Source organism: Amblyomma maculatum, chromosome 8, assembly GCF_055883805.1.
Source record: "Amblyomma maculatum isolate TAMU_Amacu chromosome 8, ASM5588380v1, whole genome shotgun sequence".
In the NCBI taxonomy this organism is placed as follows: Eukaryota; Metazoa; Arthropoda; class Arachnida; order Ixodida; family Ixodidae; genus Amblyomma; species Amblyomma maculatum.
This window is the reverse complement of record NC_139351.1, coordinates 122,736,135-122,761,956: the sequence shown is the minus strand read 5'-3', so window position 1 is coordinate 122,761,956 and position 25,822 is coordinate 122,736,135. Positions and strand designations below refer to the sequence as shown.

General features: G+C 47.8%; 2 protein-coding genes across 7 annotated transcripts in view; one reads left to right on the top strand and one right to left on the bottom strand.

Moving 5' to 3' along the window:
* The window catches only part of LOC146182424 (putative peptidoglycan muropeptide transporter SLC46), a 34,297-nt gene extending 10,401 nt beyond the window's left edge, over positions 1-23,896 (bottom strand). The window contains exons 1-3 of the mRNA XM_084577516.1: positions 23,735-23,896; positions 3,250-4,294; positions 299-535 (exon numbers count right to left, since the gene is read on the bottom strand). Of these exons, the coding sequence (XP_084433642.1) occupies positions 299-535; positions 3,250-4,294; positions 23,735-23,770 (1,318 nt within the window). The 5' untranslated portion in view covers positions 23,771-23,896. The remainder of the gene's footprint in view (positions 1-298; positions 536-3,249; positions 4,295-23,734) is intronic.
* Positions 1-25,822, top strand: part of Cln3 (CLN3 lysosomal/endosomal transmembrane protein, battenin) — a 119,376-nt gene that overhangs the window by 70,948 nt on the left and 22,606 nt on the right. Inside the window, exon 1 of one of the 6 annotated variants that reach the window (XM_084577517.1) lies at positions 22,999-23,419. The exons of 3 other annotated variants lie outside the window; for them this stretch is intronic. In XM_084577517.1, the coding sequence (XP_084433643.1) occupies positions 23,350-23,419 (70 nt within the window). In that variant the 5' untranslated portion in view covers positions 22,999-23,349. Of the gene's footprint in view, positions 1-22,998; positions 23,637-25,822 lie in introns of those variants that run through there. 2 more of the 6 variants (XM_084577521.1, XM_084577519.1) reach the window with 2 other exon arrangements.

Here is a 25,822-nt window from a genome sequence, read left to right as displayed (position 1 = left end):
CGGTCTCATTCCCGTAGCAATCTCCCCATATTTGATCTTAAACCTTTTTCTTAGACTGCAGGTAAGTACTAGCTATATATAATGCTCTATATAATATGCTTTTCTTCTGGAGTATATTTGTAGATATGCTGCGGTTCATAACCTAACAGCGCATATGGCAGATGCAGTTTGCAACCCATGCTCACTTTCCGGATCTTCGTTTGGTATTTGGCGTTGACAGGTGCACTTCCTGAATCCTGATAACCTCAATCCGGTACGAAGCTGTCTTACCGGAATGTGCAAAACGTAGTATACGCACGTAGGTAGTAGAGCCACTCCACGTAGGCGAGCCCGAGGATGATCATCTGCGCGGTCGCGAAGCAGATGCCGACCAGCGCCATGGCGGGGTCGCTAATCTTCAACACCTTCACGAAAAGGTAGATGATGGGCGTGTTGAGGACCAGGCCGACCACGGCAGAGACGGACTGCACCGTCGAGTAGTACGACACCGACCAGGAGTACATCTTGCGCACATAGAAGTACGCGATGCCCATGGCTGCAAAGAACACACGTGCGCATTGCCCTCTCCTGCATGGTTATATGTGACGTCATATTATATACCTGTACATAGTGAAGGGAGAGCAGGGATGGAAATTATGGTTGGTTGGTTTGTGGGGTTTAACGTCCCAAAGCAACTTAGGCTATGAGAGACGCCGTAGTGGAGGACTCCGGAAATTTCGACCACCTGGGGTTCTTTAACGTGCACTGACATCGCACAGTACACGATGGAAATTATGGCAGCACAAAGTTTATAGCGCGTGGGAGGGGAGCATCAGTCCGCTGCCTTTACAAAACTAAGCGTTCAGTTTATGTATGTATCATGATACTGCATTACTTACCGCATATTACCCTGTCGCCGTAAATTAACCATTCGTGTCGTTTGGGAGCGTAATATCAGTCAAAATTATTTCCTAATTCCAATTAGCCATCAGACACCTAAGTGATGCTTTCTCGCCGATAATCCCATTGTAAAATACCGCAATAATTCAAACTAGATTTCACAAGCACATTCCCCTACCCTTACTGTTCCTTAGTGAAATTCTCAAATGAATTCACTACAGAATTGAAACAAGTTGACAGAACTGCACAAGAATGACTCTGGTCTTATACTTCGGGGGAACTGGTGGTAGTATAGAAAACACAGCGAGAGCGTTTGGCCAATTAAGTTTCTTGGGTATAAAATTATTTTCTCTAGACACTTTTCTCAATTACTGTGTCAAGCAAAGGTCTCAGTGCTTTTCTTTTTCCTTACGCATATGAGCGAGCATGGCACCCTTTTTTACGGCGGCGTAGTGAACATGGGCAATTAAAGACGCAGGTCTAGCTTCATCACAGACTGCGTAAGTAGCACGTCAAGCAGCGCGCATAGGCTCATTCGTGCTACATTCGAGCACCTTCCAACTGCGAATAAGGATGCAAAAATGAGCATCATCATCATCATCATCAGCCTGACTATACCCACTGCAGGGCGAAGGCCTCTACCATAATTCTCCACTTAATCCGTTCTGTGCTAGCTGCATCCACTTGACCCCCGCGAACTTCTTAACCTCATCCACCCACCTAACTTTCTGCCGCCCCCTGCTACGCTTTCCTTCTCTTGGAATCCAGTTTGTTACCCTAAGCGACCATCGGTTATCCTCTCTTCGCACTACATGTCTTGCCCATGCCCATTTCTTCGTCTTAATTTCCACAAGAATGTCGGTAACTTGAGTTATTTCTTTGACCCACTCTGCACGCTTCCTATCTCTTAATGTTACCCCTACCATTTTTCGTTCCATAGCCCTCTGGGTTGTCCTCAACTTAAGTAGAACTCTCTTGGTTAGCCTCCACGCTTCAGCCCCATTGGTGAGTACAGGTAAGATGCAACTGTTGTATACTTTCCTCTTGAGCGATACCGGTAAGCTGCTAGTCATAATCTGCGAGTGCTTGCCAAATGCGCTCTATCCCAATCTTATTCTTGTTATTTCCTTTTCATGGTCCGGATCTGCGGTTACTACCTGTCCTAAGTAGACATAATCGCCTACTACTTCCAGTACTTCGCTACCTAATGTAAACTGCTGTTCCTTCCCGAGGCTGTTGAACATTACCTTAGTCTTCTGCATATTGATTTTCAAGCCTACCTTTCTACTTTTCCTGTCTAGGTCATCAATCATTATTTGCAGTTCATCCCCCGAGTTGCTTAGCAAGGCAATGTCATCAGCAAATCGCAGATTACTGAGGTATTCTCCATCTACCCTTGTCCCTAACTGCTCCCATTCCAAGTCTCTGAATACCTCCTCTAAGCAAGCTGTGAATAGTACTGGGGAGATTGTGTCTCCTTGCCTAACACCTTTCTTTATGGGAATTTTGTTACTTTCTTTATGCAGAACTATGGTTGCTGTGCTGCCACTATATATATATATCTTCCAGCACTTTCACGTATGGCTCGTCTACCCCCTGATTTCGCAATGCCTGCATCACCGCCGATGTTTCAACTGAGTCAAATGCTTTTTCGTAAGCAAAAAGGAGCGATGTATGACAAAAATAATTGGCCAACAAGTTATGAACCTGAGTGCAAGAAACAATAATAACATAAATAAAAGAGGCAGTGCCTGTATTGCTTCTATTTCTTCGGTTTTTCCCGTTTTACATGTGACCAACGTTTCGACAGGGCAACTTTCGTTCATCTGGACCCGTTTCTTTTTTACGGGCATCTCTGTTTTTCTGTTGTTGTTTTTTCTCGCCAATAGAATTGCGCTGTAGCGCGCACACGACGAAAAGGACATACCCTCTTGTCGAAAAGTTTGACAGTGGCCTGAAGGTATACCCTGTCTCCTTTTGTTGGTTTTATAAATTGCACATTGCATGTGCATATATTGCATCGTGATTTTATCTATCTACTGATAGTAACATTCGTGTAGTCAGTATATCGAACGATTGTTCTTATGTTTGCCTTGTAGAGAGCTGACACCCTGAATTATCCTGACAATACTTTCACGTCTATAGAGGGCACTATTATATAGTCGAGGTACGGAGCGAGTTACTAAAACTGCATTTAGCTTTAGAATATTTTTTATAGCCAGTAGAGAGTTATTAATGCGAACGATGCCTTAATAAAAGCAGCGTAGCGCGTGGGACTCGCACTGCTCGGCTTTGTGAGTACTACTGTCACCAAGTGACATCGAAGTTTTGAAAAGCGCCGTTACGCTCCATCAAAGTACATATACTCACATGCCAGGTCAAACATGACGCAGCATATGACTCCAAAGAGACACCAAAGCTGCAGTCTTCCCTTGTTGGGCCTCGGCTTCATCGCGCTCTTGATACTCTCGGTCAGGTTCTGCAGCTGGAAGAAGTTGCGAAGCCTAAGCGACAGACTGTCTTGAGCGTGGTCGGGCCTCACGAGGTTCCTAACGGCCACAAAAGCCCACACCAGTCCAAGAGCAGCGATGGCGAACGTCGAATAGAGCACCGTCGCCCAGCCGAAGTGGCCGTACAGAAGGCCGCCGACGTAGCTGCCCAGAGGCATAGACAACGACATGGTCACGCTGATGGCAAAGAACCTCACACGCCTCCGCTTGTCCTTGGTGAGCAGCGTCGCCTCGCTGCAGACGGCAGTGATGATGCAGATGGGACCGCCGCACAAGCCGTCTGGAATGGAGGTCAGGATGTTTACGTAGAGTGGCATTGCCATGTGGTACACGGTGACAACGTCCAAGAGGGTGCTGGTCAGAAACCCCAACATGGCGGTCACGAGCGGCGTCCGGTAACCATACTTGTCGCACCAGGGACCCACGAAGATGGCGATCACCGCTGAAGGCGTGAGCAGGACGACGGCTCTCATCATGTTGGTCATACTGGCGGCCTTCTCTGCCATGTCCTTGAACTCTTCGAAGTCGTCCAGGTGGGAGCACACGCTGGCGTTCAGGGCGAGATCGTTGAGGCAGGACTTGTAGATGAGCAAGTCCTGGACTGCAGTCGAGCTAATCCTGCGGGCGACCATGTAGAGTGCCAGGAATATCTCGAGCCTGGCCATTAGCACAATCTCGGCTACTCGACGGCAAGTAGGAACGCGGCTGACCACACTGACGTCACTTGTGCGTTTATTCTCTTGGGTGTCCGAAAGTTCCCCATTGGGTTCGTGGGGGAATTCTTGCTGCTGGTCGTTGGGCGAATCGGAGCCGTAATTAGGCAGCTGAGGGGGTGGCTCCGCGCCGACTTCACCGCTCATTTCGAGACTCGGTGTAGGGACTGTTCTCAGGAGGCCTTTTGTCGGCTAGAGTAAACAGAAAATAAAAGGAGGATATTTGGGCGCAGCATCGAAATACATATCAAACTCTGAGCGCATATGTTTGGCTGAAATTTCGGAACCGTGCGCACGTCTGCAACTTGTCAACTATAGGTTGGCTATATAATATCACACGATCGATGCACCATGCCTTCTGCTGTCGTGTTGCGTTCAGTCCTTTCAGTAATTCGAGGCGCGTTCAGGAAACTGTACAGGTGGTACCTTCAGCAAAAACAGGTACAAAAACAACTTGCCGGTTTGTCTGCCGATGTGAAAAACAACAGTTTCCGGGGATCACTGCACGCAGCAGGAAGGGAATAAAACATATACGGTCACATATAGCAGTGAAAATAAGAAAAACAGGCGGCTGAGTACAATGCAAGAAAAAAGTAAAAATGAAGTCGGCACTTAAAATTATCTTGTAGCACGATTCGCGTGTTCATGTTCCTTTGAAGGTGCGGCACATACGAATTCCATGACTCGGTCTTCTCATAGAGCGTCAGCTGTTCAAGAGAAATGGGCTTCTTACGCACGAAGCAAACAGTTTGGTTGAGCAACTGACGCTGCAAGTGGAAATAGTGACATGTACTTCACACCAATGCAACCGCATGTTATAAGTTACATATGGAGCTGATATAACCTCAGCTCAGTATGAACCGAAACTTTCTAAGCCAAGTTCAAGTTAAAGTTTAGTTCATTGCAAGCATGAGAATATTGCGTACATAACAAATAAATACAAAAGTAGGTTCCATAGTGAAAGCACTGTACTGGTAGGTACCAGTACAGTGCTTTCACTATGGAACCTAAACTAATTAGAATGAATTAGGAAATGGGATGAATGGTAGCACTATTTGTACAAAGCAAATATATATATATATATTTGCTTTGTACAAATAGTGCTACCATTCATATATATATATATATATATATATATATATATATATATATAGAAAGTTAGAACAAATATAACGCGAGAGGAGGGGGAGGAGCAATACTATATGCTTCAGTTCTGGTGTGCTTCAAGACGGTACCACTGAGTACTAGTATTAAGGAGCACTCGCTGAATGTCTCCAAACGACACCCTAACTCACGTCAGCAACCGCATGCTCCTTCCATATATGCTGGTCTCCTGATAAGTCGAGTACTAGCCAAATTCTCGATACTGCGAAGTACCGCATCAAAATCTTGCTCAAACTTTAATTGAAACAAGCAAGCACTGCCATTAGCAAAAGGGGCATACCTAATTAGACAAGGTGCCGCAGAAGTGGTCTGTTGAAGAGAAACCCGGTCTTTCCTAAGCTCAGCCTATCGGCTAGCTGGTGTTCTTTGTTGTGGAGTGCACGTACAGATGCACAACCTTCACAGTCAGCTGGACCCTGATAATGCATTTATCTCTGGCGTTTTCAGGCGCACAGTGAGCTAAGAGAAAAACAACACGCGGAACCTGTGCGAACACAGCAAGCATATAGTTGCAAGGGCCAGCCAAAGGGAAAAGCGAGCGTCGCATTATCGCTGAAGCACTCCGCACTAGCTTTCATAAGAGCCCCATGATAAGGATTTATCTGGAAATCAGAGCGGAAGAGTGGAACGTGACTGCAATTCGATGCATTTTCACGCTATCTTGTGTAAGAAATGGAGTTATTTCTCTGTTTCTTTCTGATGAGTTCGATTGTGAACCACTCAGTTACTACGAAACGGGAGCGTTCATTGAAATATTGAGTTCTCAGTAAAGTCTTCTAGTGCTTACTGAAAATTCTGCGGCTCATGAAGGCATAAAATATTGAGCACAGCACAGAATTAATGCGAACTGATTCGGAAGTAGCAAACCCATGCGCCATGCTTGGATATTCTCGGACCATGTGTACAGCTCCCACCGACTTCAAACACGCGCGGAGAGCTGAAATAAAATGCACTCGCTGTCCACGACTTCACCGCCTTAAGAGAAAGCGTTAATTAATTTTCATGAAATGAAGTAGGGAACGGAATTAGGACATGGTCGACAGTAAGGCCTTGAACTGGTGATAGCACATTCACGCATTATTCACTGGGGACTACAAGCCCGGCATGTCACGCCTACGACAGTGGAGATCGTTTTTCACTGCATTATGTGTCTTTTTAGTATCTTATGATTGGTCGTTTCACAGCACGCTTCCAGCGTGAGTGCAATATGCTGTCAAGCTCTATATGACATATAACGGCAATACTCGAAGGACACTCATAGTGCGAGCGTGATGTCACGCCCGACGCTAGTTCAAGTGGCGGCTGGAGGCGTGTAAGCTTATAGTACGTGCCAAGGGACACAATGACATCAGTCAAGAAGGTATAGTGTTTACATGAATGCGACAGCTAGCGCATCGCATCGCAACCGGTTCTTAGCGCATCGAATTCATGTAAACAGGGGTAATGCGCTAGGAAAGCGCATCGCCAAGCAGGGCTGGATTTAGAGGGGTTAAGACGACTTACTCCTATCAATCTCAATAGGCGACACCGCGTTCCGCCACCACCACATGCGCTACATGTAAACGCTGTCGCATCGCATTACCGTAAACGCTACTATATGCGATGCAATACGATGCGCTACTGTCGCCTTCATGTAAACACGGCTTATCGCCAAATCCGAAAAGAGCCACGGTGGAGGGAGGCGTTTGGGCGTCAGTTCAACGCATACATTGTTCTTCCTTGCGTAGCTGTATGTTTAACTACGCGAACATCCAACGCGCTGAGAGTCGCAAGCACCTATGTTGGTGCACATATAATTGTTTTACAAATACTGCACATTTGTTGAGCCGCGTTTTATTTGCATATAACGACATCATATCTAGACTTATGACCAAACGGGCTCACGTGAGAGTAAAATATGTACACACAAGCTTTTCACGTACAGCCAACCAACCAAAGTCCATTCAGTTGTAGCAGCGGATACGTCAATCATAATTCGGAAAAAATGAAAGATACATGCGTGTGCTTCTGTTTCAGAGTTAGCCATGTAAATTTATTTATTTATTTACTTATTTATTTATTCATCGAATAATCCTTGCCGGAGATTATATTATGAAAGGTATGATTGATGTATACCATTCATGGTAAAGGAAAGCGTTCTATGGCAGTTCACAAATTGGTTTGCTGTTTTTTTGTTTTGTTTTTTTGTTTGTGGGGTTTAACGTCCCAAATCGACTCAGACTATGAGAGACGCCGTAGTGGAGGGCTCCGGAAATTTCGACCACCTGGGGTTCTTTAACGTGCGCTGACATCGTACAGCTGACGGGCGCCTTGCTTTTCTCCTCCATCGAAAAGCGGCCACCACGGGCGGGATTCGAACCCGCATCCTTGGGCACAGCAATCGACTACCCTAACCACTGAACCACCGCGGCGGGCATTCACAAATCGAGTCAGTTTGCTTACCTAACTGCTGTCTGTGGAAGTTGCAGCAAAGCTCAAGGCGCTGATATCGTCACATGGCGACGCAGTCCTCTGTGAACTGCAGCAACTCCCTCTTCCGTGTCCTCCTTTCTTAACTGGAAACTCTCTGAGACTGGTGATTCACCTGTTTCCGCCTCAATGCTATCTGCTGAGCGGACCTGGAGGGTGGCCTGAAGGCAGATTTTGCTGTTTCTATATGCTCGCCTAACGTGGTTCCGTGTTTTATTCCTACGGCCCGCCGCTCTTTCCGGCTGTTCGTTCACGAGAGAACATCTGCTCCTGCCTATCCTCTCTGAAGAACATTTCCTGTCACGTCATGACGCAGACCGAAAAAATGTTTCGTTGTTTTTATTTAACACAGACTGTCCGGCTGACGCGGCGCGTGACCGAAGCGATACGCATCCGCCACATGCATGCACTGGCACCTCAGCAACGCGCTATTATAAGCCTTTCCGTAGTCTCCGTTTCGCAGCAGCAGTTGACTTGTAGGTAAAAAATTTAATGGGCACATCGACGAATGCTGAGAGAGCATTGTTTGAAACCTTATCCAGTGACTCTAAACGGTGTGGTGTATAGTATATACCGGTTAGAGTCACTGGGTAAGGTTTCAAACAGGGCTCTCTTAGCATACGTCCATGTACCCATTAAATTTTTAACCTATACCAGTCTGTCGGTGCTGCGAAACGGACACTATACAGGAAGGCTTATAACTGCGCGTTGCTGCCAGTGCATGCGAGCTCTGGCGGGTGTACCGCTCCGGTCACGCACCACGCCAGCCGGACAATCTGCATAAATAAAAACGAAACACACACACACACACACACACACACACACACACACACACACACACACACACACACACACACACACACACACACACACACACACACACACACACACACACACACACACACACACACACACACACACACACACACACACACGCGCGCGCGCGCGCGCGCGCGTGTGTGTGTGTGTGTGTGTGTGTGTGTGTGTGCTTTCATTTTTAGATGACCTGAATTAGTGCTGTAATCAATTTAGAAAGACAAATAATTAAATTAAAGCAGAAGGAAAAACAACGCGCCGACGGTGGGAACGGAACCCACGACCTGCGAATATCGCGCCCAGGGCTCTTAACAACTGAGATACATCGGCGGCTGTCCAACCTTCTGCGAGCCTTGAGAGTCTTCACCAGTGCCACCCATCCTTATAGCGGCGGGCGTGAAACGCCCTGTGCGTCATGTGGAATATGATCAACAAGGGAGGGCGGAAGCTGTGCGAGAACGCCCTCTGCCCTCCTCTGTTGATCACGTCGCCTTGAAGCTGCCTTGGTCAGAGGGATATGATATTACGTTTCCCAACACGATCGCTTGCTGCCAACGGTGTTTTGTGCTTGAATAAAGGGTCATTTGCCAATCTCTGTGTTTTTGGATAAGGTCTCCCAAGGGTAAGCATAAGCGCTCGATGGGCGCATGTATTGAAACATTAAGGGTAATCATTTGTACAGGGTCGTCCACTACTACCTATAACATAGTCACTGCTTCCAAAACGCCATTGCGTCCCACCCGATCGCGCAATATAAGCGGCGTGCCACGCGGTGCACCTCCCCCGGGTCCCTCTGTACTTGTATCGCTTTCCTTCGATATGCGCCTTCGTCGAACGCAAGGTTGCTTTGAAAGCAGTGACTGTTTTATAGCCGGAAGTGGATGAGGGTATCTCGAACTAATGTAATGAGGGTATCTCGAACTAATGTAACAAGTCCTATGTATATGCTTAATAACGTCCCATTAGAATCTGTAAAGTCATACCGCTACCTTGGTGTAATCGTTACTAGTGATCTAACCTAGAAATTGCATGTCAACTCCATCATCGCTAAAGCCAATCGTACTCTCGGATACATTGGTCGTAATTTCTCCCTTGCACCATCATCATTAAAGCTATTAATGTATACAACATACATTCGTCCACAACTGGAATACGCCTCATCTGTTTGGGACCCCGGTCAAGCAACACTCATACACTCCGTTGAGGCAGTACAAAATCGCTCAGCCCGGTTCATCTTAAATAACTATCAAAGGACAGCCAGCGTTACTAATATGAAAGCATACTTACACCTCCCGCTGTTATCTACTCGAAGAAAACTATCCCGCCTCTCACTTTTTCACAAAATATACTACCATAACTCCACCTTGCGTTCCTCATGGGTTCAGCCACCATCCTACATTTCGTTTCGCCGTAACCATAGTCAAAAGGTAAACATTCCGCACACAAACACAGTTGCCTATTTTAACTCCTTTCTTCCCCGCACCTGTAATGATTGGAATAACCTCTCTGCATCACTAACAAGTATAACTGAAGAACAAAAATTTAAATCCGCGCTGAAATCTTTCTTTTTTGCCTAGTTTTAAAACTTACTGTATGGTTATTTGCATAACATCATTGTATACTGTTGCTTATTATATTTTATATTGTTGTTTTTAACACCTATGCCGTTTTCCTAAATTTCCTAAATTGCACATGTACCTTGTTCTTTTTTATTTGCTTCGTTTTTCAGATTTGTACGCTTTTGTTAACCTTCTGTTTTATATATATATCCTGTATGCGCCCCTCCCCTCTGTAACGTACAACTGTACCCTGAGGGTATTATAAATAAATAAATAAAAAAACCTGTACGTACGAAGCGCAGCCTCAATCTGATATGTTGGGCAACAGGGTAAATTCGGGGATGGAACTGAATAAAGAATTTTGCTAAGGGTTAATGCGTGGATTATGTGTCTAAATTAACCCTCGCGAAGCTCGGCGTGCTTATTAACAATGTGGCGGGCGAGGTCCCTAAGTTTATGGAAAATTTTAAAGATTGTAGCAATACTGATATAGGTGATTCAAGGATATTAAGTCCCAGTATAATACAGGTCGATACGCCAGATATGGAGCGAGGTCCACAAGAAAGCAATGTTCTGTGTTCGCTGGGACAATGGACTCTTATCATCGACAAGCGCAGATACAGGTGGCTTTTCGAGAGTTACACGTTATCGTCGTGTTGTTGATAAGAGATTACAACTTGTAGCGAGTTCTGAATTGTTCTATTTCTCTCATTGTAATTAAAGCAGATACTAAAGCCAGCACACGAATTTTTACAATGGCTCTGTGCAAGTTTGTTGGAGAACAAATTGCAAATATGAGAGAATGAAATACGACAGGCACAAGTATACAGTGCTTTATCGTTGAAGATCAAGCAGCTGATATAGATAAATGAGAAGATTATGAACTAGGAAGTTACGAAGTAAAAATTTATTTCGTTGTTGGCACTAATGATGCCAGCTGTTCTGGCAGCAATTATTTCTACGGGGAAGAATAAATAGTGGACTATGAAGAAAGCTCATGCTCTGCCATCGCAAGCTACATAGTTTTGTTTTTGGCAGCTACGTACACTGGCGTTTGTAGATGCAACTGCAATGCTATGTGGAGTAACCGTCCCCGGCACTCGGCCACTGGAATGTTGATCCGGTTAAGCATGACATGGTCATGCGCAATGTTTAAGTCATTGGCAAAAGCATAAATTTTCGGCGGCAATGAAATACAGCTCGTTTTACGTCGAACTTTCAATGTCAGTTAAAACTATCTTCAGCTAGAGCGAAACTTCAAGTGATAACGGCGCCAATCTGCATGAAGACCGTACATGTAGGGGATTGTCATATATATATATGGCAGAGAAAAGTGGGCAGGAGTGTCAGATGTATGCATCCAAGGCTACATAGTTGCGCGGTGGTTAGAAATTTTGCCGTGACAGGAAACGTACGAAAAGTTTATCTAATTTTGCGATATTTGATAGTTATGTCTTGTTTTACAGCGCAGCTCTTTGTCGCCCGTTCCTGCGTTTCGCGTTGTCGTCGCCGTTTGCGTCGCCGTCGGCCTCGTAACCAGCTACATCATCCGCCGTGGCGTCATGGCCGAATGTACGTCATCGTGATGTCACATCCGGCCATGTCTAATAACCGGGAGTGATAATGACGTCACACCCGGTCATGACGTCATTACTGGTGATGATGTCACCAGAAGACTTAAATTATGCCGAAATAGTAAACATTAAAGAGAAAGCAGAAAGCTGGTGCCACCACCGGATAAGCGTCTGAGCAACAAAGAGGCGACCGCGTAGAGGCATCTACATGCAGGGAATTACCTACACTCTTGGCCTATCACGTCCAGAAAGATGAGAAACAGGACGATAAATGTAAGCAATGTGGGGAGAGATCGAGGGACCCTGAACCACGTAATTTGGGATACAAAAATAGATAGTAGAGAAGCCTGGGAAACCCTTCTGTGGAGCGAGGACCCAACGCTGCAGAAGCGAGCCATTTTCCTGGCGGAAGAGGCCGCGAGGAGTCAAGACCTTTTCGCCTGCCTCTAATCGCGGAGGTCCCGGCCCCCGTCCCCTAGGCCTGCATGCCGGGAGCGGGGAGTAAGGGGCCTCCATTCTCTTGGAAATAAAAAAGTTCACACACACACACACACACACACACACACACACACACACACACACACACACACACACACACACACACACACACACACACACACACACACACACACACACACACACACACACACACACACACACACACACACACACACACACACACACACACACACACACACACACACACACACACACACACACACACACACACACACACACACACACACACACACACACACACACACACACACACACACACACACACACACACACACACACACACACACACACACACACACACACACACACACACACACACACACACACACACACACACACACACACACACACAGCCTCCCCTCCTCTACTTACCGAAGAGAGAAGAGAGGCGAAGTGTCTCCAATGGAAGACGACACCACCTGTTAGACCACAGCGCACCTAGTAGAAGCGCGAAATGCCCGGCGTGGCTACGACCCCCTTCCCCTCTAAGCCTCAGGTCATCCTCATGAATACAGGTTTATGAATGAAGCCACGCTACGCTGAAGAGCCGACTTGGTAGCCCATCTCGCGCTGGTATGACGTCAGTAGTCACGTGGTGTAAAGCTTAACTACCGGACCACGCTACGCTGAAGGCTCGAAACCTGGCGTAGTATTGCTTTCGCAATAAAAGGGAGAGAGAGAAAGCCTACTTCGCGCATCGGTTCATACCAAGTGGAGAAATTAGTTTTTCGCGCTTTGTGACCCGCGTTTGAGAAAAAAGAAGAGTGCTCCTTATGCTCTCCCAGTGTGCTCGACAGTATGCGACTCAAAATGGCTCACAGTGAAACAAAGAGTCGGAACTTGTGACTTCTTTTTCTTTTTGACCACAGCAGCTGCGTTTCGTTGGAGGCGAAACGAAAAGGCGTCCGTGTGCTGTGCGATGTCAGCGCACGCTAAAGATCCCCAGGTGGTCGCAGTTACACCGTAGCCCTCCACTACGGCTCCTCTTTCTCTCTTTCCACTTTCACTCGCACCTTCCTCCCTTCCCTTACGGCGCGGTTGCGGTGTCCACAGAAGCAAGTATGACAGATACTGTGCCTTTCCCTTCCTGTGAACCAATTATTATTATCTTTTTTTTTTTTTTCAAAACCTCTATATTATATAGTACCTACATCGAGGACAAAAGTAGCGTTTCTGAACAGACCGGACGTGCGACGGTGATTTCGTATAGCGTAAATAGGTGCAAGCAAAAATTTTGCTAATAGATTCTTTAATTGCGCTTTATGGAAGGAGTGCGAGTTTTAATTGCGTTAAATACGTGTTGTAGAAGAAGCAGGTATCTTCCGTATAATGTAGTACATATTGCCGCGAAACCTTCAAACAGTATTTGTTGTTTTTTAACAGCCGCCGGCATACAGGCTTATCACTCTGATTCCGGATCGCGTATCAGTTCTGTATTCTTTGTTTCTTATTGCTCGATGTCGCGAGTCACACCTTTATCAGTTTCGTTGTAGCGCAAGATGCACCGAGATCTGTCTCGAAGGTTCCGGCCACTCGGGTGTCTTTCCACAATGTTCCAGCCCGTGCTGGTAGCTGTTTGCGACGTTATCTAGATTGTTCTGTGCACCCTTTAAATTGAGCGTTGACGAGTGTGACGGGCATTCTTTGTTCGACGATCGACGAGCACGTTTGTTTCTTTCGCCGCCGCCGAGTTGCTTATTTCTTTTGCGGGCGCAAGTCAGCCCAAATAAAGGTTTCTTTAGTGCAATCATCGACCCCTTCATCTGTGTCATCGACCTCGTCACGACTACGTGACATCTGGTGGAGGTGCTGCCTTTGATCCTTCAAGCGAAGACCCAAGCCGTGTTCCTGTCGCCCTGGAAGACCAGCCTACAGGTCACCGCGCCAGCCGCCGACTTCAAGGCCTACAACCCGAACACGGTCTGCTGCCTGACCCCATTCGATCTCGGAAGGCATCGACGCTGACAATGGCCCAGCCTACAGCACCGGTTGTTTTCGTCCAACCCCGTGAGCCCCCCTGCTTCCATGGACGACCAGATGAAGATGCTGGAGACTGGATGGACCTTTTTGACCGTGTGGCAGAATTCAATGGCTGGAACGACGCTGCGAAACTCAGGCAGGTCTACTTTGTTCTTCAAGGACATGCCCGAGTTTGGTTTGAAAATCACGAGACTACTTTCAAGGATTGGGAGATATTCAAAGCACAGTTCTTGATGGCTTTTACAAGTTCTGTTCGAAAAGAAAGAGCTCAGGCCCTCCTCCAATCAAGAATTCAACTACCAAACGAGCCCGTCCTGGTCTACGTAGAGGAGATGAAACGCCTGTTTCGCCGCGCCGACCCTAACATGACCGAAAGTGAGAGAGTGAAATTCCTAATGCGAGGAGTTAAAGAGTCGCTTTTTGTGGGGCTTGTCCGGAACCCGCCGAAAACTGTGGAAGAATTTGAAAGGGAAGCATCGACCATCGAGAAGACGTTGGACACCCGGATGCGCCACTACGAGCGACCACTTCAACCAGACTACTCATGCCACTACCCCAGCGCATCTGCAAGCGGAGAGAACATTCGGGACCTCATCCGGGAGATCGTGCGAGAGGAGCTCCGCCGAATGCTGCCATCATCGCAACAACCCCAGGTGGCGACGCTCGGGGACGTCGTCCGTGAAGAAGTCCAGCAGGCGCTGGGCGTTCCTCGAGCGACGGCTGCGACTGTTCCAGCACAAGAGGCAACAGCGATGAACTACGCTGGGGCATTACGTCGCCCTCCGCCCCGACGTGATGACTTTCCGAGCTCTCGCCGCAACCGTCCTGTTCCTGAAAACCGCCCCTTGGCCCCCGCCCGCCAAGCCTACGAACGACCCCCAAACCCCAGGAAGTGCGACGCCTGGAGGACTGCAAACAACCGGCCATTATGCTTCCACTGCGGTGAGGCCGGCCACATTCTGCGGCACTGCCCGTACCGACGAATCGGTCTCCGCGGATTTGCAGTCGACGCTCCACGACCACGCCCTGGTGAACGACCGCAAGAAATCGACAACTATCTGCGTAGCGGTGAGATTGCGCCACCAAGCCGTCGATTCAGGTCTCCATCGCCGTACAGGGCCCGCTTTGCGTCGCCAGGACGTAACTATGACGATAGTGTGCGCGGAAGGTCCCCAAGCCCCCGTAGGGGAAACTAAAGGCAGCAACCTTTGGAGGTGAGGTTGCTCAACGGCGAAAAGACGAAGATCCTCCGCCGCCGACGACCACTAACGACGACGCAACCATTTCATCGCCGCTCCACACGACGACATCGACGACAACACGACCAGAGTGCAAGCAGACACCGCCGCCCAGCGAAGTAACAACGGTATGCCCCGGCCATGACCTGAAGAAACGACGGAGCCGAGATCGGACACTAAGGCCCACGTGCAATGCGAGGACGCGAACAAGTGACCTTGAAGTTGATGTCGACGGTCGCAGAGTCACTGCCCTAGTAGACACCGGAGCTGACTATTCAGTCATTAGTGGACCGTTAGCCTCTCAGCTCAGAAAAGTTACCACCGCTTGGGATGGTCCGCTGATTCGCACCGCAGGTGGCAACTTGATAACTCCATCGGGACGGTGTACTGCAAGAATAACTAAATGGGCGTACTTACCCTACCAGCTTTGTGGTCTTGCAGCAGTGCTCCCGCGACGTGATTTTAGGCATGAACTTCCTAAATGAAAATAGGGCTATCATCGACCTCCGATCCAAGCTCATCAAGCTCTCTGCAGACAAAGCCATACCTGCTACGACTACTTCGACGCAACACGTCGCTCTAAACGTCCTCGACGGAGAATTGACCGTGCCGCCCCGATCAAGCGTCGCCGTCAGCGTAGGTAGCACAGACATTGAAACCACTGAAGGCATCGTCGAAGGAAATATCCAATTGCTCTTGGAACGAGGTATCGGCATCGCAAGAGGCATCGCGACATTCCGGAGAGGACAAGCTCAGGTGCTGGTAACAAACTTCACTGAAGAATACCGGCATCTAAACAAGGGCACGACCATCGCTTTTCTCGACGAATTAGCGGACCTCAAAGACGTATTCGCCCTCCACGACCAACCACTGGAAGACGCACCGGACCAATTCCGTCAGCCCACATTTGACATCAACCCAGTATTGACCCACAGCAGGAAAAACCAGATTCGCAGTCTTCTTCGAAACTACAGGGAGTGCTTCTCGTCATCATCGAAGGTACGACAAACACCACTGGCCAAGCACCGCATTATAACGGACGAACACGACCGACCTCTGCGCCAAAGCCCTTATCGTGTATCGCCGCGAGAACGGCAGGCCATTCGCGATCAAGTTGAGGAAATGCTGCGTGATGACGTAATCCAGTCATCGAACAGCCCCTGGGCGGCACCAGTTGTTTTGGTCAAGAAGAAAGACAGCACACTTCGGTTCTGCGTTGATTACCGCCGCTTGAATAGCATAACGAAGAAGGATGTCTACCCACTTCCCCGCATCGACGACACTCTCGACCGACTCTGCAATGCAAGGTACTTCTCATCGATGGACCTGAAGATCGGATATTGGCAAATTGAGGTCGATGAAAGAGATCGCGAGAAGACCGCATTCATCACACCGGACGGCCTTTATGAGTTCAAGGTGATGCCATTTGGCCTCTGCTCCGCACCAGCCACGTTTCAACGAGTAATGGACACAGTCCTGGCAGGGTTGAAGTGGCAAATTTGTTTGGTATATTTGGACGACATTGTTGTCTTCTCGTCAAGCTTTGAAGACCACCTAAAACGACTACAGAGTGTTGGAAGCCGTCAAGTCATCGAGACTAACGCTAAAAGCAGAGAAGTGTCACTTCGCCTACGAAGAACTCCGGTTCCTAGGTCACATCGTTAGCAAGGACGGTATTCGCCCAGACTCGGAGAAAACAGCTGCAATCGCACAATTCCCACCGCCTACCGACAAGAAAGCTGTGCGCCGATTCCTTGGGCTGTGCGCTTATTATCGACGATTTGTCAGAAACTTTTCGCGGATCGCCGAACCGTTGACGCAGCTTACAAAGGCTGACGTACCTTTTAAATGGGAAGCGCCGCAAGAAGAAGCCTTCGACGAACTTAAGCGCCGCCTGCAATGCCCTCCTGTACTTGGCCACTTTGATGAAAACGCCGAGACCGAAATTCACACCGACGCGAGCAGTGTGGGCCTAGGAGCCGTTCTTGTCCAGAAGAGTGCCGGACAGGAGAAAGTAATCGCCTACGCTAGCAGATCCCTCACAAAAGCCGAAGTCAATTACTCGACGACCGAGAAGGAGTGCCTTGCAATCATCTGGGCCACTTCTAAGTTTCGTCCATACCTATACGGCCGACCATTAAAGGTGGTAAGCGACCATCACGCGCTCTGCTGGCTGGCTAATTTGAAAGATCCTTCCGGCCGCCTTGCCAGATGGAGCCTACGACTTCAAGAATTTGACATGGCTGTAGTCTATAAGTCGGGCCGGAAGCATTCCGACGCAGACTGCTTATCCCGCGCTCCGGTCGATGCTCTCCCGAAGGACGATGACGACGACGCCTTTTTGGGACCGGTAAGCGCCAGCAGTTTCGCAGAACAACAGCGATCAGACCCTGAGCTGAAAGCGCTAGCCGATTACTTGGAAGGAAAGACCGCTTCCCCTCCTGGTGTGTTCAGGCGACATTTATCATCCTTCACGTTAAACAATGGTCTCCTCGTGAAGAAGAACTTCGCACCTAACAAGACCACGCAGCTTCTCGTAGTGCCTAAAACCCTTCGGCAAGAAATTCTGCAGGCGTTGCACGATGAGCCCACAGCAGGCCACCTCGGATTTGCGCGCACATTGCGTCGAATCCAGGAGAAGTATTACTGGCCGCGACTGCCTGCCGAAGTTGCCCACTACGTGAAGACGTGTCGTGAGTGCCAACGACGCAAGACGCCGCCGAACAGACCAGTAGGACTATTAAACCCTATTCCGCCCCCAATCGTGCCCTTTCAACAAATTGGAATGGATCTCCTCGGCCCCTTTCCATCTTCGTCTATGGGTAACAAGTGGATCATCGTGGCCACTGACTACCTTACCCGTTACGCCGAAGCAAGAGCACTACCAAATGGTACCGCGGCAGAAGTCGCCAAATTTTTTGTCGAACAAATTCTCTTGCGACACGGCGCCCCAGAAGTGCTCATCACGGACAGGGGAACGGCGTTTACGGCAGAGTTGACGCAAGCCATCCTTGAATACAGTCACACAAGCCATCGACGAACAACTGCGTACCATCCCCAGACCAATGGCCTTACGGAGCGCCTGAACAAAACGATCGCGGACATGATCGCTATGTACGTCGACGCTGAACACAAGACCTGGGACGCCATCTTGCCGTACGTGATCTTCGCGTATAACACGGCAGTCCAGGAGACGACCAGAGCGACCCCGTTTAAGCTTGTGTACGGCAGGGAGCCCACAACGACGCTCGACGCAATGCTGCCGCACGTAACCAGCGAAGACAACCTTGACGTCGCCGCCTACCTGCAGCGTGCAGAGGAAGCCCGACGACTCGCACGGCTGCGTATTAAAGACCAACAGCGCACCGACAGCCGACGATACAATTTACGACGACGCTACGCAGAGTACAATCCAGGAGACCAAGTGTGGGTTTGGACACCAATTCGCCGTCGCGGATTAAGTGAAAAGTTGTTGCGTCGATACTTTGGGCCATACAAAATCATTCGCCGCGTCGGACCACTGGACTATGCAGTCATTCCCGACGGAACGTCAGCATCACAAAGGCGACGCGCACGCCCAGAAATTGTACATGTTGTACGACTGAAGCCATATTACGCGCGTTAAAGAATCCGTGGTAGTGTTTATGTTTAAGTTTCTTTGTTTTGGAACATCGAGGCGATGTTTTTTTTAAGGGGGGAGTAATGCCGCGAAACCTTCAAACAGTATTTGTTGTTTTTTAACAGCCGCCGGCATACAGGCTTATCACTCTGATTCCGGATCGCGTATCAGTTCTGTATTCTTTGTTTCTTATTGCTCGATGTCGCGAGTCACACCTTTATCAGTTTCGTTGTAGTGCAAGATGCACCGAGATCTGTCTCGAAGGTTCCGGCCACTCGGGTGTCTTTCCACAATGTTCCAGCCCGTGCTGGTAGCTGTTTGCGACGTTATCTAGATTGCTCTGTGCACCCTTTAAATTGAGCGTTGACGAGTGTGACGGGCATTCTTTGTTCGACGATCGACGAGCACGTTTGTTTCTTTCGCCGCCGCCGAGTTGCTTATTTCTTTTGCGGGCGCAAGTCAGCCCAAATAAAGAGTTTCTTTAGTGCAATCATGGACCCCTTCATCTGTGTCATCGACCTCGTCACGACTACGTGACAATATAACGTAGAATCAACCAGCACATCGACAATTCGCCCACGGTGCGAACCGGCGAAATCGGCGAGTGTTGGTGCGTGTGCAAAATACATCAGTTCCAGCCTTTGTTTACTGCGACAAACTTTCTATTTTCTTCTTCTCAGGTCTTAGAAAACATATTAACGATTCTTATTAAAACTCGCAGCGAAATTGTAGAAACAATAGAAATGTTCCGATTACCACTGACAAGAATAAAAACACGTATTTGCCTGTTTCGTATCCCTGCAGTTATTTTATAGATTATAGCGGCGAGTCCAAAAATCCCCCTGACTCTACGCCTAGAGTGTGCCGCAGAAAGTTACAATTCGCGCATATATACCGCATGAATGTCATTGATCGTCTTTTATTATTATTATTTACTGCATGGCAAGTGATATGGAGCATCACATCAAAAAGGAAACTTGCTCTTCACCTTTAACTGTACTCAACGTTGTGGGGCCCTGCACCACGCATTCGAAGGCCGCGCCACTATCCCAATGCTCCCTGAGCGCGGCCTGTTTCCCTCTCCCCGCTCGTTCGGGGATAACCGGTCCCGCGCGAGGGGGCTATAAAAGAAGGCACGCGCCGCCGTCTCGCCCTCTCTTGGTCCCTGGCTCCTCGTTCCTGCTTCGCTCCTGGCGCTCTCCACGGAAACGATCCGCAGCCACCCGGACGACGACCTAGCACCGACTTCGACGATCCCTGTGAGATTAAAGATGTTTGTCATACGGCCCACTGTGTGTTTGTCGTGCGCATCCCTCGGGCAGAGGAATCGCCCACAACGTTCAGGTATCTTGTATACCTTTCTGTAAAAACGTCCTCCCTCTTTTATCGCTGTTCTCAAGATAGAAAGCAAGTTTTATCGGGATTGCCCTTTTAGCCCCTACTTCCGACTGTCGAGTACCTCTTGTGTAAAGGTATGCCGGTAAAATTTCCTGGTGAAACGGGTCTTCGATTAAGGGCTAAAAGAACAGAAAGTTATTTCTCTCTTTTTCCCGGCAAAACGCGTTGCATGCATGTATGCGGCCTGCTAGCGCGCACACGCACCTCTATCTCTCTCACTCGCAGTGTTAAGTGATTATGATGATAATGGTAGCGGCCGCAAAATTTCTCAGAGAGTGCCCAGTTATTGTGTCTGCGTTACGAATAAAGCAAAACGCAAAATGTTCCCGCAGCTGAACGATTCCTGCGCACGTTAAGGGATCCTAAAAACCCAAAGGGTCGAAATTATGCCGGAGATCTCCCTTACGGCACCCAGCGGGCAAGACTAAGTTGATAAACTTCAAATTTTAAGGAAGAAAAGGGTATGATGTGATAGCGGCGTCCATTTTTCGACCCTTGGAGAAACCGGTTTGACTGGGCTGTTAAGGGGGAAGTCGTCAACACTTTCTTGTGCTACGAGAGCAGCCCAGCTCCCCAATATGGCAGCGTGCACCCTTCTCCCCTTTGTAAAATTGTGGCACACATATTTATAGTGTGCAGCCGTAAGGTACCACTTGAAATTATATATATATATATATATATATATATATATATATATATATATATATATATGAAGGAAAGAAGCCAACAGTCGGCGAGCCCAAGGAAAGCATTGGGGATTGTACTTTATGTCCTTTTTTTAGTTTTTATTTCGATAATCACATAAATTAGTAATGTAATCTGTTCAGGGGAAAGATAATTAAACGCAAAGTAGAAGAAAAACAACGTGCCGATGATGGGAACCGAACCCACGACCTCCGAATATCGCGTCCGGTGCTCTTCCAACTGAGCTACATCAACCGCTGTCCCCCCTGCTACTTTCTTGGGTATTAATGTTGCCTACGAACCTTGAGAGTGTTCACCAGCGCCTCCCTCAACCATAGCGGCGGACGTGGAACGTCCTGTGTTACCGCCAGCGTCACGTAGAACGTGATCAAGAGCGAGGGCGAAAGCTGTGCTAGAACCCTCTTGCGCTACCTATGGCCTCAAGACTGCCAGAACCGAGACCCCCGTAAGCTACAAGCAGATAAATGAAGGGGAAATGAGGGTGCTCGTTATAATACATGAAGGAAAGAAGCCAACAGTCGGCGAGTCCAAGGAAAGCATTGGGGATTGTACTTTATGTCCTTTTTTTTTATTTTTATTTCGATAATCACATAAATTAGTAATGTAATCTGTTCAGGGGAAAGATAATTAAATGCAAAGTAGAAGAAAAAACAACGTGCCGATGGTGGGAACCGAACCCACGACCGGGCCCGAATATCGCGTCCGGTGCTCTTCCAACTGAGCTATATATATACCAGATTTGAACAAGCCTTGGTAGCGTCAAAACGTGGCTACGTGCTATGGGGATATTAACGACATGGTTGGTGAACGGACCCTCAAAAGGGGCATTGAGATCACACACTTTGGTATAAGATTTTTGTCAACTAGGGAAGGTTCTAAGGTTCCGTGTGATATTTTTGTGGTCATGGGACTGTTCAGCATGTGGAAGAGCCGGCCGCCGCGTTAATCGAAGTCTCACTGCTGCGAGGCTGGTATGCTGAGCAAAATCGACTTCCTGTCTAGCTGCTTTTATTCGATGCATGTGTGTGTCGCCCGGAATTTTGATGTGTAGGAAGAGCGATAACAGGATGCTAGTGTCGGTATGTACGACGGATTCATGGACGCAGCCTAGTTGAGCAAGGCTAGATTCCTGTCATATTTATTTTACTTCCACGCATAGAGAAGATCCAGGGTAGAGCGAGATGAAGAAGATGGTCTCACAGCATGAAAGAGTACTGAACATGTGTTGAGGGGGAGCCTCAGTTCGCAAACCAGCAGCTTTTCGATGGAGGCGAAAAGCAAGGCGTCCGTGTGCTGTACGATGTCAGTGCACATTAAAGAACCCCAGGTGGTTGAAATTTCCGGAGTCCTCCACTACGGCCTCTCATATCCTGAGTTGCTTTGGGACGTTAAACCCCACAAACCAAACCAAACCATCAGTTCGCAAGCCAAGCCAACGTCCCCTTGTCGAAACGTTGGCTTGGCTTGCAAGTCTCCTTGTTAACTGATGTCCCACCGTAACCTGGTCTAGTTATCTTTCATACAAGAAAAAGAAGAAAAAGTGCCTGTCGTGCCTTAGTCGTTAGCGCGTCTGGCTCGCAACCCATAGGTCTTGGGTTCAAATCCGACCAAGAGACCGAGCTTTCGCTAATAAAAATGAGTTTCTTTAAAAGTGAAATTATTTGAGGCATGTGGCGTTAATTCGCGTAGCGTGTCACGTTTTGATACGCTTATACACGAATTCATTTTGTACGTGTGTTGTGAAATGTTTGAAATTTCCGCGCGGAAAGCGTGTGACTGTGACGTCATGACTCTGTCGACCAATCGGGATTTTTTACTGCGGTTAAACGCTGGCGAGTCATGGAGTTTCTTCCAAGTGGCCCTTACATTACGGCTTTCAACAATAGTGCTCCATGCATCTACGAAGAGTGAACCAGAGCTTTTGGATTATTGAGGAGCTCTGGAGTGAACCAACTACTTTGTTGTGAAGTACATCAAACGCCGTTTTACCCCTTTACCTATCATCTGTCTGTCCGTAGTGCAGTTTCCGGTTTCCGGCTGCTGGTGCGTCTTTTTGCAACCACGCAACAGCTGTTCACTCTGATAATAATAATGATAACGCGCTGAGATGCATTCTAGTGCCGTGAACTATCTTCTTCGCTGGCCGCATGCACAGTAATGACCTAGTATTTTCTGCTGTCCAAGAAGCGTACTGTCGGCTAAAGCAATGCCTTCGAATCCTGCTACCCAACTTGACTGTGTGGACGTAGTGGAAGAGACGTCGCCTTCGCCGAGAGGTTCAACTTTCGTTTTGTTTTGCGATCTAGAACCTAGCGCTTGTCGCTTACTGTCTCACTCACTGACCAAAAACGTCGTATATGACGCACTGTCGCGAACGCTAAAGCAATCGTGCGTAGTGGCGTGTTCTCTCCGTTCGATTTCACTATCAAAACAGTTGTCATATTCTAGAGCACCGTAGTGTTGTCAAAGGACAGTGCAAGTAACAATCGAAAGGTGGGCGGTGGCCAGGTGTTTCGTTGCATGAAACTTGTATGCTGAGGAATTGTGACATTTATAGTAATACTTGGTGGACCAAAAGAGCAGAAACTTACGATGCGTTGAAAACTCGCTGCGTTGGGGCCGGACATGCCGTTTAGCACTATGTCTTTGGTGTTAACTACACGATCGTTTGGTGTGTACGTACTCCCTCATAACCGCGTGCGCCTCTTTAGCGTCTCTACATAGCGCTCGTTACTTTCTTTGTACCTTTCATTTGGCACCCTGAACCAGCGGAAATGGGTGAGAGCGCGGGACGCGAACAATAGCGTTGTTTTGCTTGTTAACTGTTTTTGTCCCTTTAGCACGTGCGGGATGTTGTCATTCCTCTGAAACACTTTATGGCCACACATCCCGCGGAAATGTGCATGCTCATACATGACTCGACCTTTGTCACCCCACAGCTTGCGCACGCACTGAAGTACTTACTAGAACGTTGAAACTGAATGCAACCGTGACAGTAACTTTTACAGGCACAGAAAACTCGCACCTTGGACGTTTTTCCTCATATCCCGTGTCCTGTCACGTGTTTAAACGGACTTGGAGTAAAACTTTGTGCACAGAACGTTGTTGTATCAAGCATGCTGTTTTATTAAAACTTTTAAGGTGAAAGCCTTTATTGCCTCATCGTTGTCTTCAGCAAAAGTGTCACGCTTTTATGGCGGCTCTGATTGGTCGAGACGGATGACTTTATTGAGGTTTCGACCACTCACAGAGCACCTCCACAGTATGCGCAAATGCATGCCTTATATGGCCATATGGCAGTCAATGATCAATTACTAACTAATGACTAATCAAGTAATTACTAATTACCAATCAATAATTGATGACTAGTTAATTAATTGGTAATTAATAACTCCTGCTTTGTACCAGTTATGTAATTAATTACTAATTAATGCCACGCACCAGGTAGCATCAACCACACAACAATAAACGTATAACTGCGAAGATACAAGGAGCACAATCTCATTGCTGCCAAGCAGAATTCACTGAATACATGTACTCGCAGACTGTGAAATAATAGTCGCTCGCTTTACTCGTAGCAGCATTCATCGTTACATGCGCAACAGTCGCGTAGCAGAATGCAGCACTCAGGATTTCGCCTTTCATCACTTTAGTCGCCAAAGTGTCCTCGAATTTTTTATTTTACAGATTAGCCTTTTGCTGTTTTTTTCCTTTATTTTGATGGTGCAGATCTTTCGTAAGCGTTCAGTTTGTTTCTGAACTTTTTACGTCACTACCTTTCCCCGATGTAGTCCCCAAATCTGCTTCCTGTGAAATTTTGCAAAAGGAACTTATGTGTGGGTCTGCATGTGTCTAGGCATTGGTAGCTTGAGTGTCGGAAAATGTGTTGTTTTCTGAAGCCAATGACTGACTTCTTACGGGCAGGACAGTGTGGGTTAAATGTGATCATTTGATTTGTTGTAGTGCTGTTTGTCGGGCCATGCTTCACTCCCTCACGTTACCGGACTTACTTAAGCAAGGAAGACTGCTTGAGGATGTCGAACGGGATGTGTCCGAAATCGAAAAGCACATCGATAAAAATGCGGCGGTGTTCGCAGTACACAAGGAAGGACAACACCATGGCCAACACCCAAGAAATGAACGACAGATGCCACGGCAGGCCTACACACCGCAACGACCTCATGTCTTATCAGCAGGTTGTCGCAACTGTGGCGGCAAGTGGCCTCACCAAGGCGGTTGATCCAGTTGTGCTGCATGGGGCAAGACTTGCAAGGCATGTAACAAGGTTGGTCATTTTGCACGATTCTGTCGCTCAACCAGGAGAACAGTACATGCAGTGGACTGTAACAATGACTCAGACACACAGTTAGCCTGCAGTAAGAAGAGTTCAAGTACTAGAGAGCCTGCAGCCACCTGTGACACCAGTCCAAGCAGCGACGAGTACGTTTTTGTTGCCATGACTTCCCCTCAAGCAAGTTCATCTCCAAAGGCTATTGTCACTGTCAACAATGTGCCAGTCACTTTCGTAATCGGCACGGGTGCTACAGTGTCAATTGTTGACGAAAATGACTTCAAGAGCTGTCTCCTAAATGTGAATCTCCAAGAAACATTCATCAGAGTGTTCCCATACAAATCAACATCTTCATTTGAACTTTCGGGCAAAGTCTCTGTTACAATGA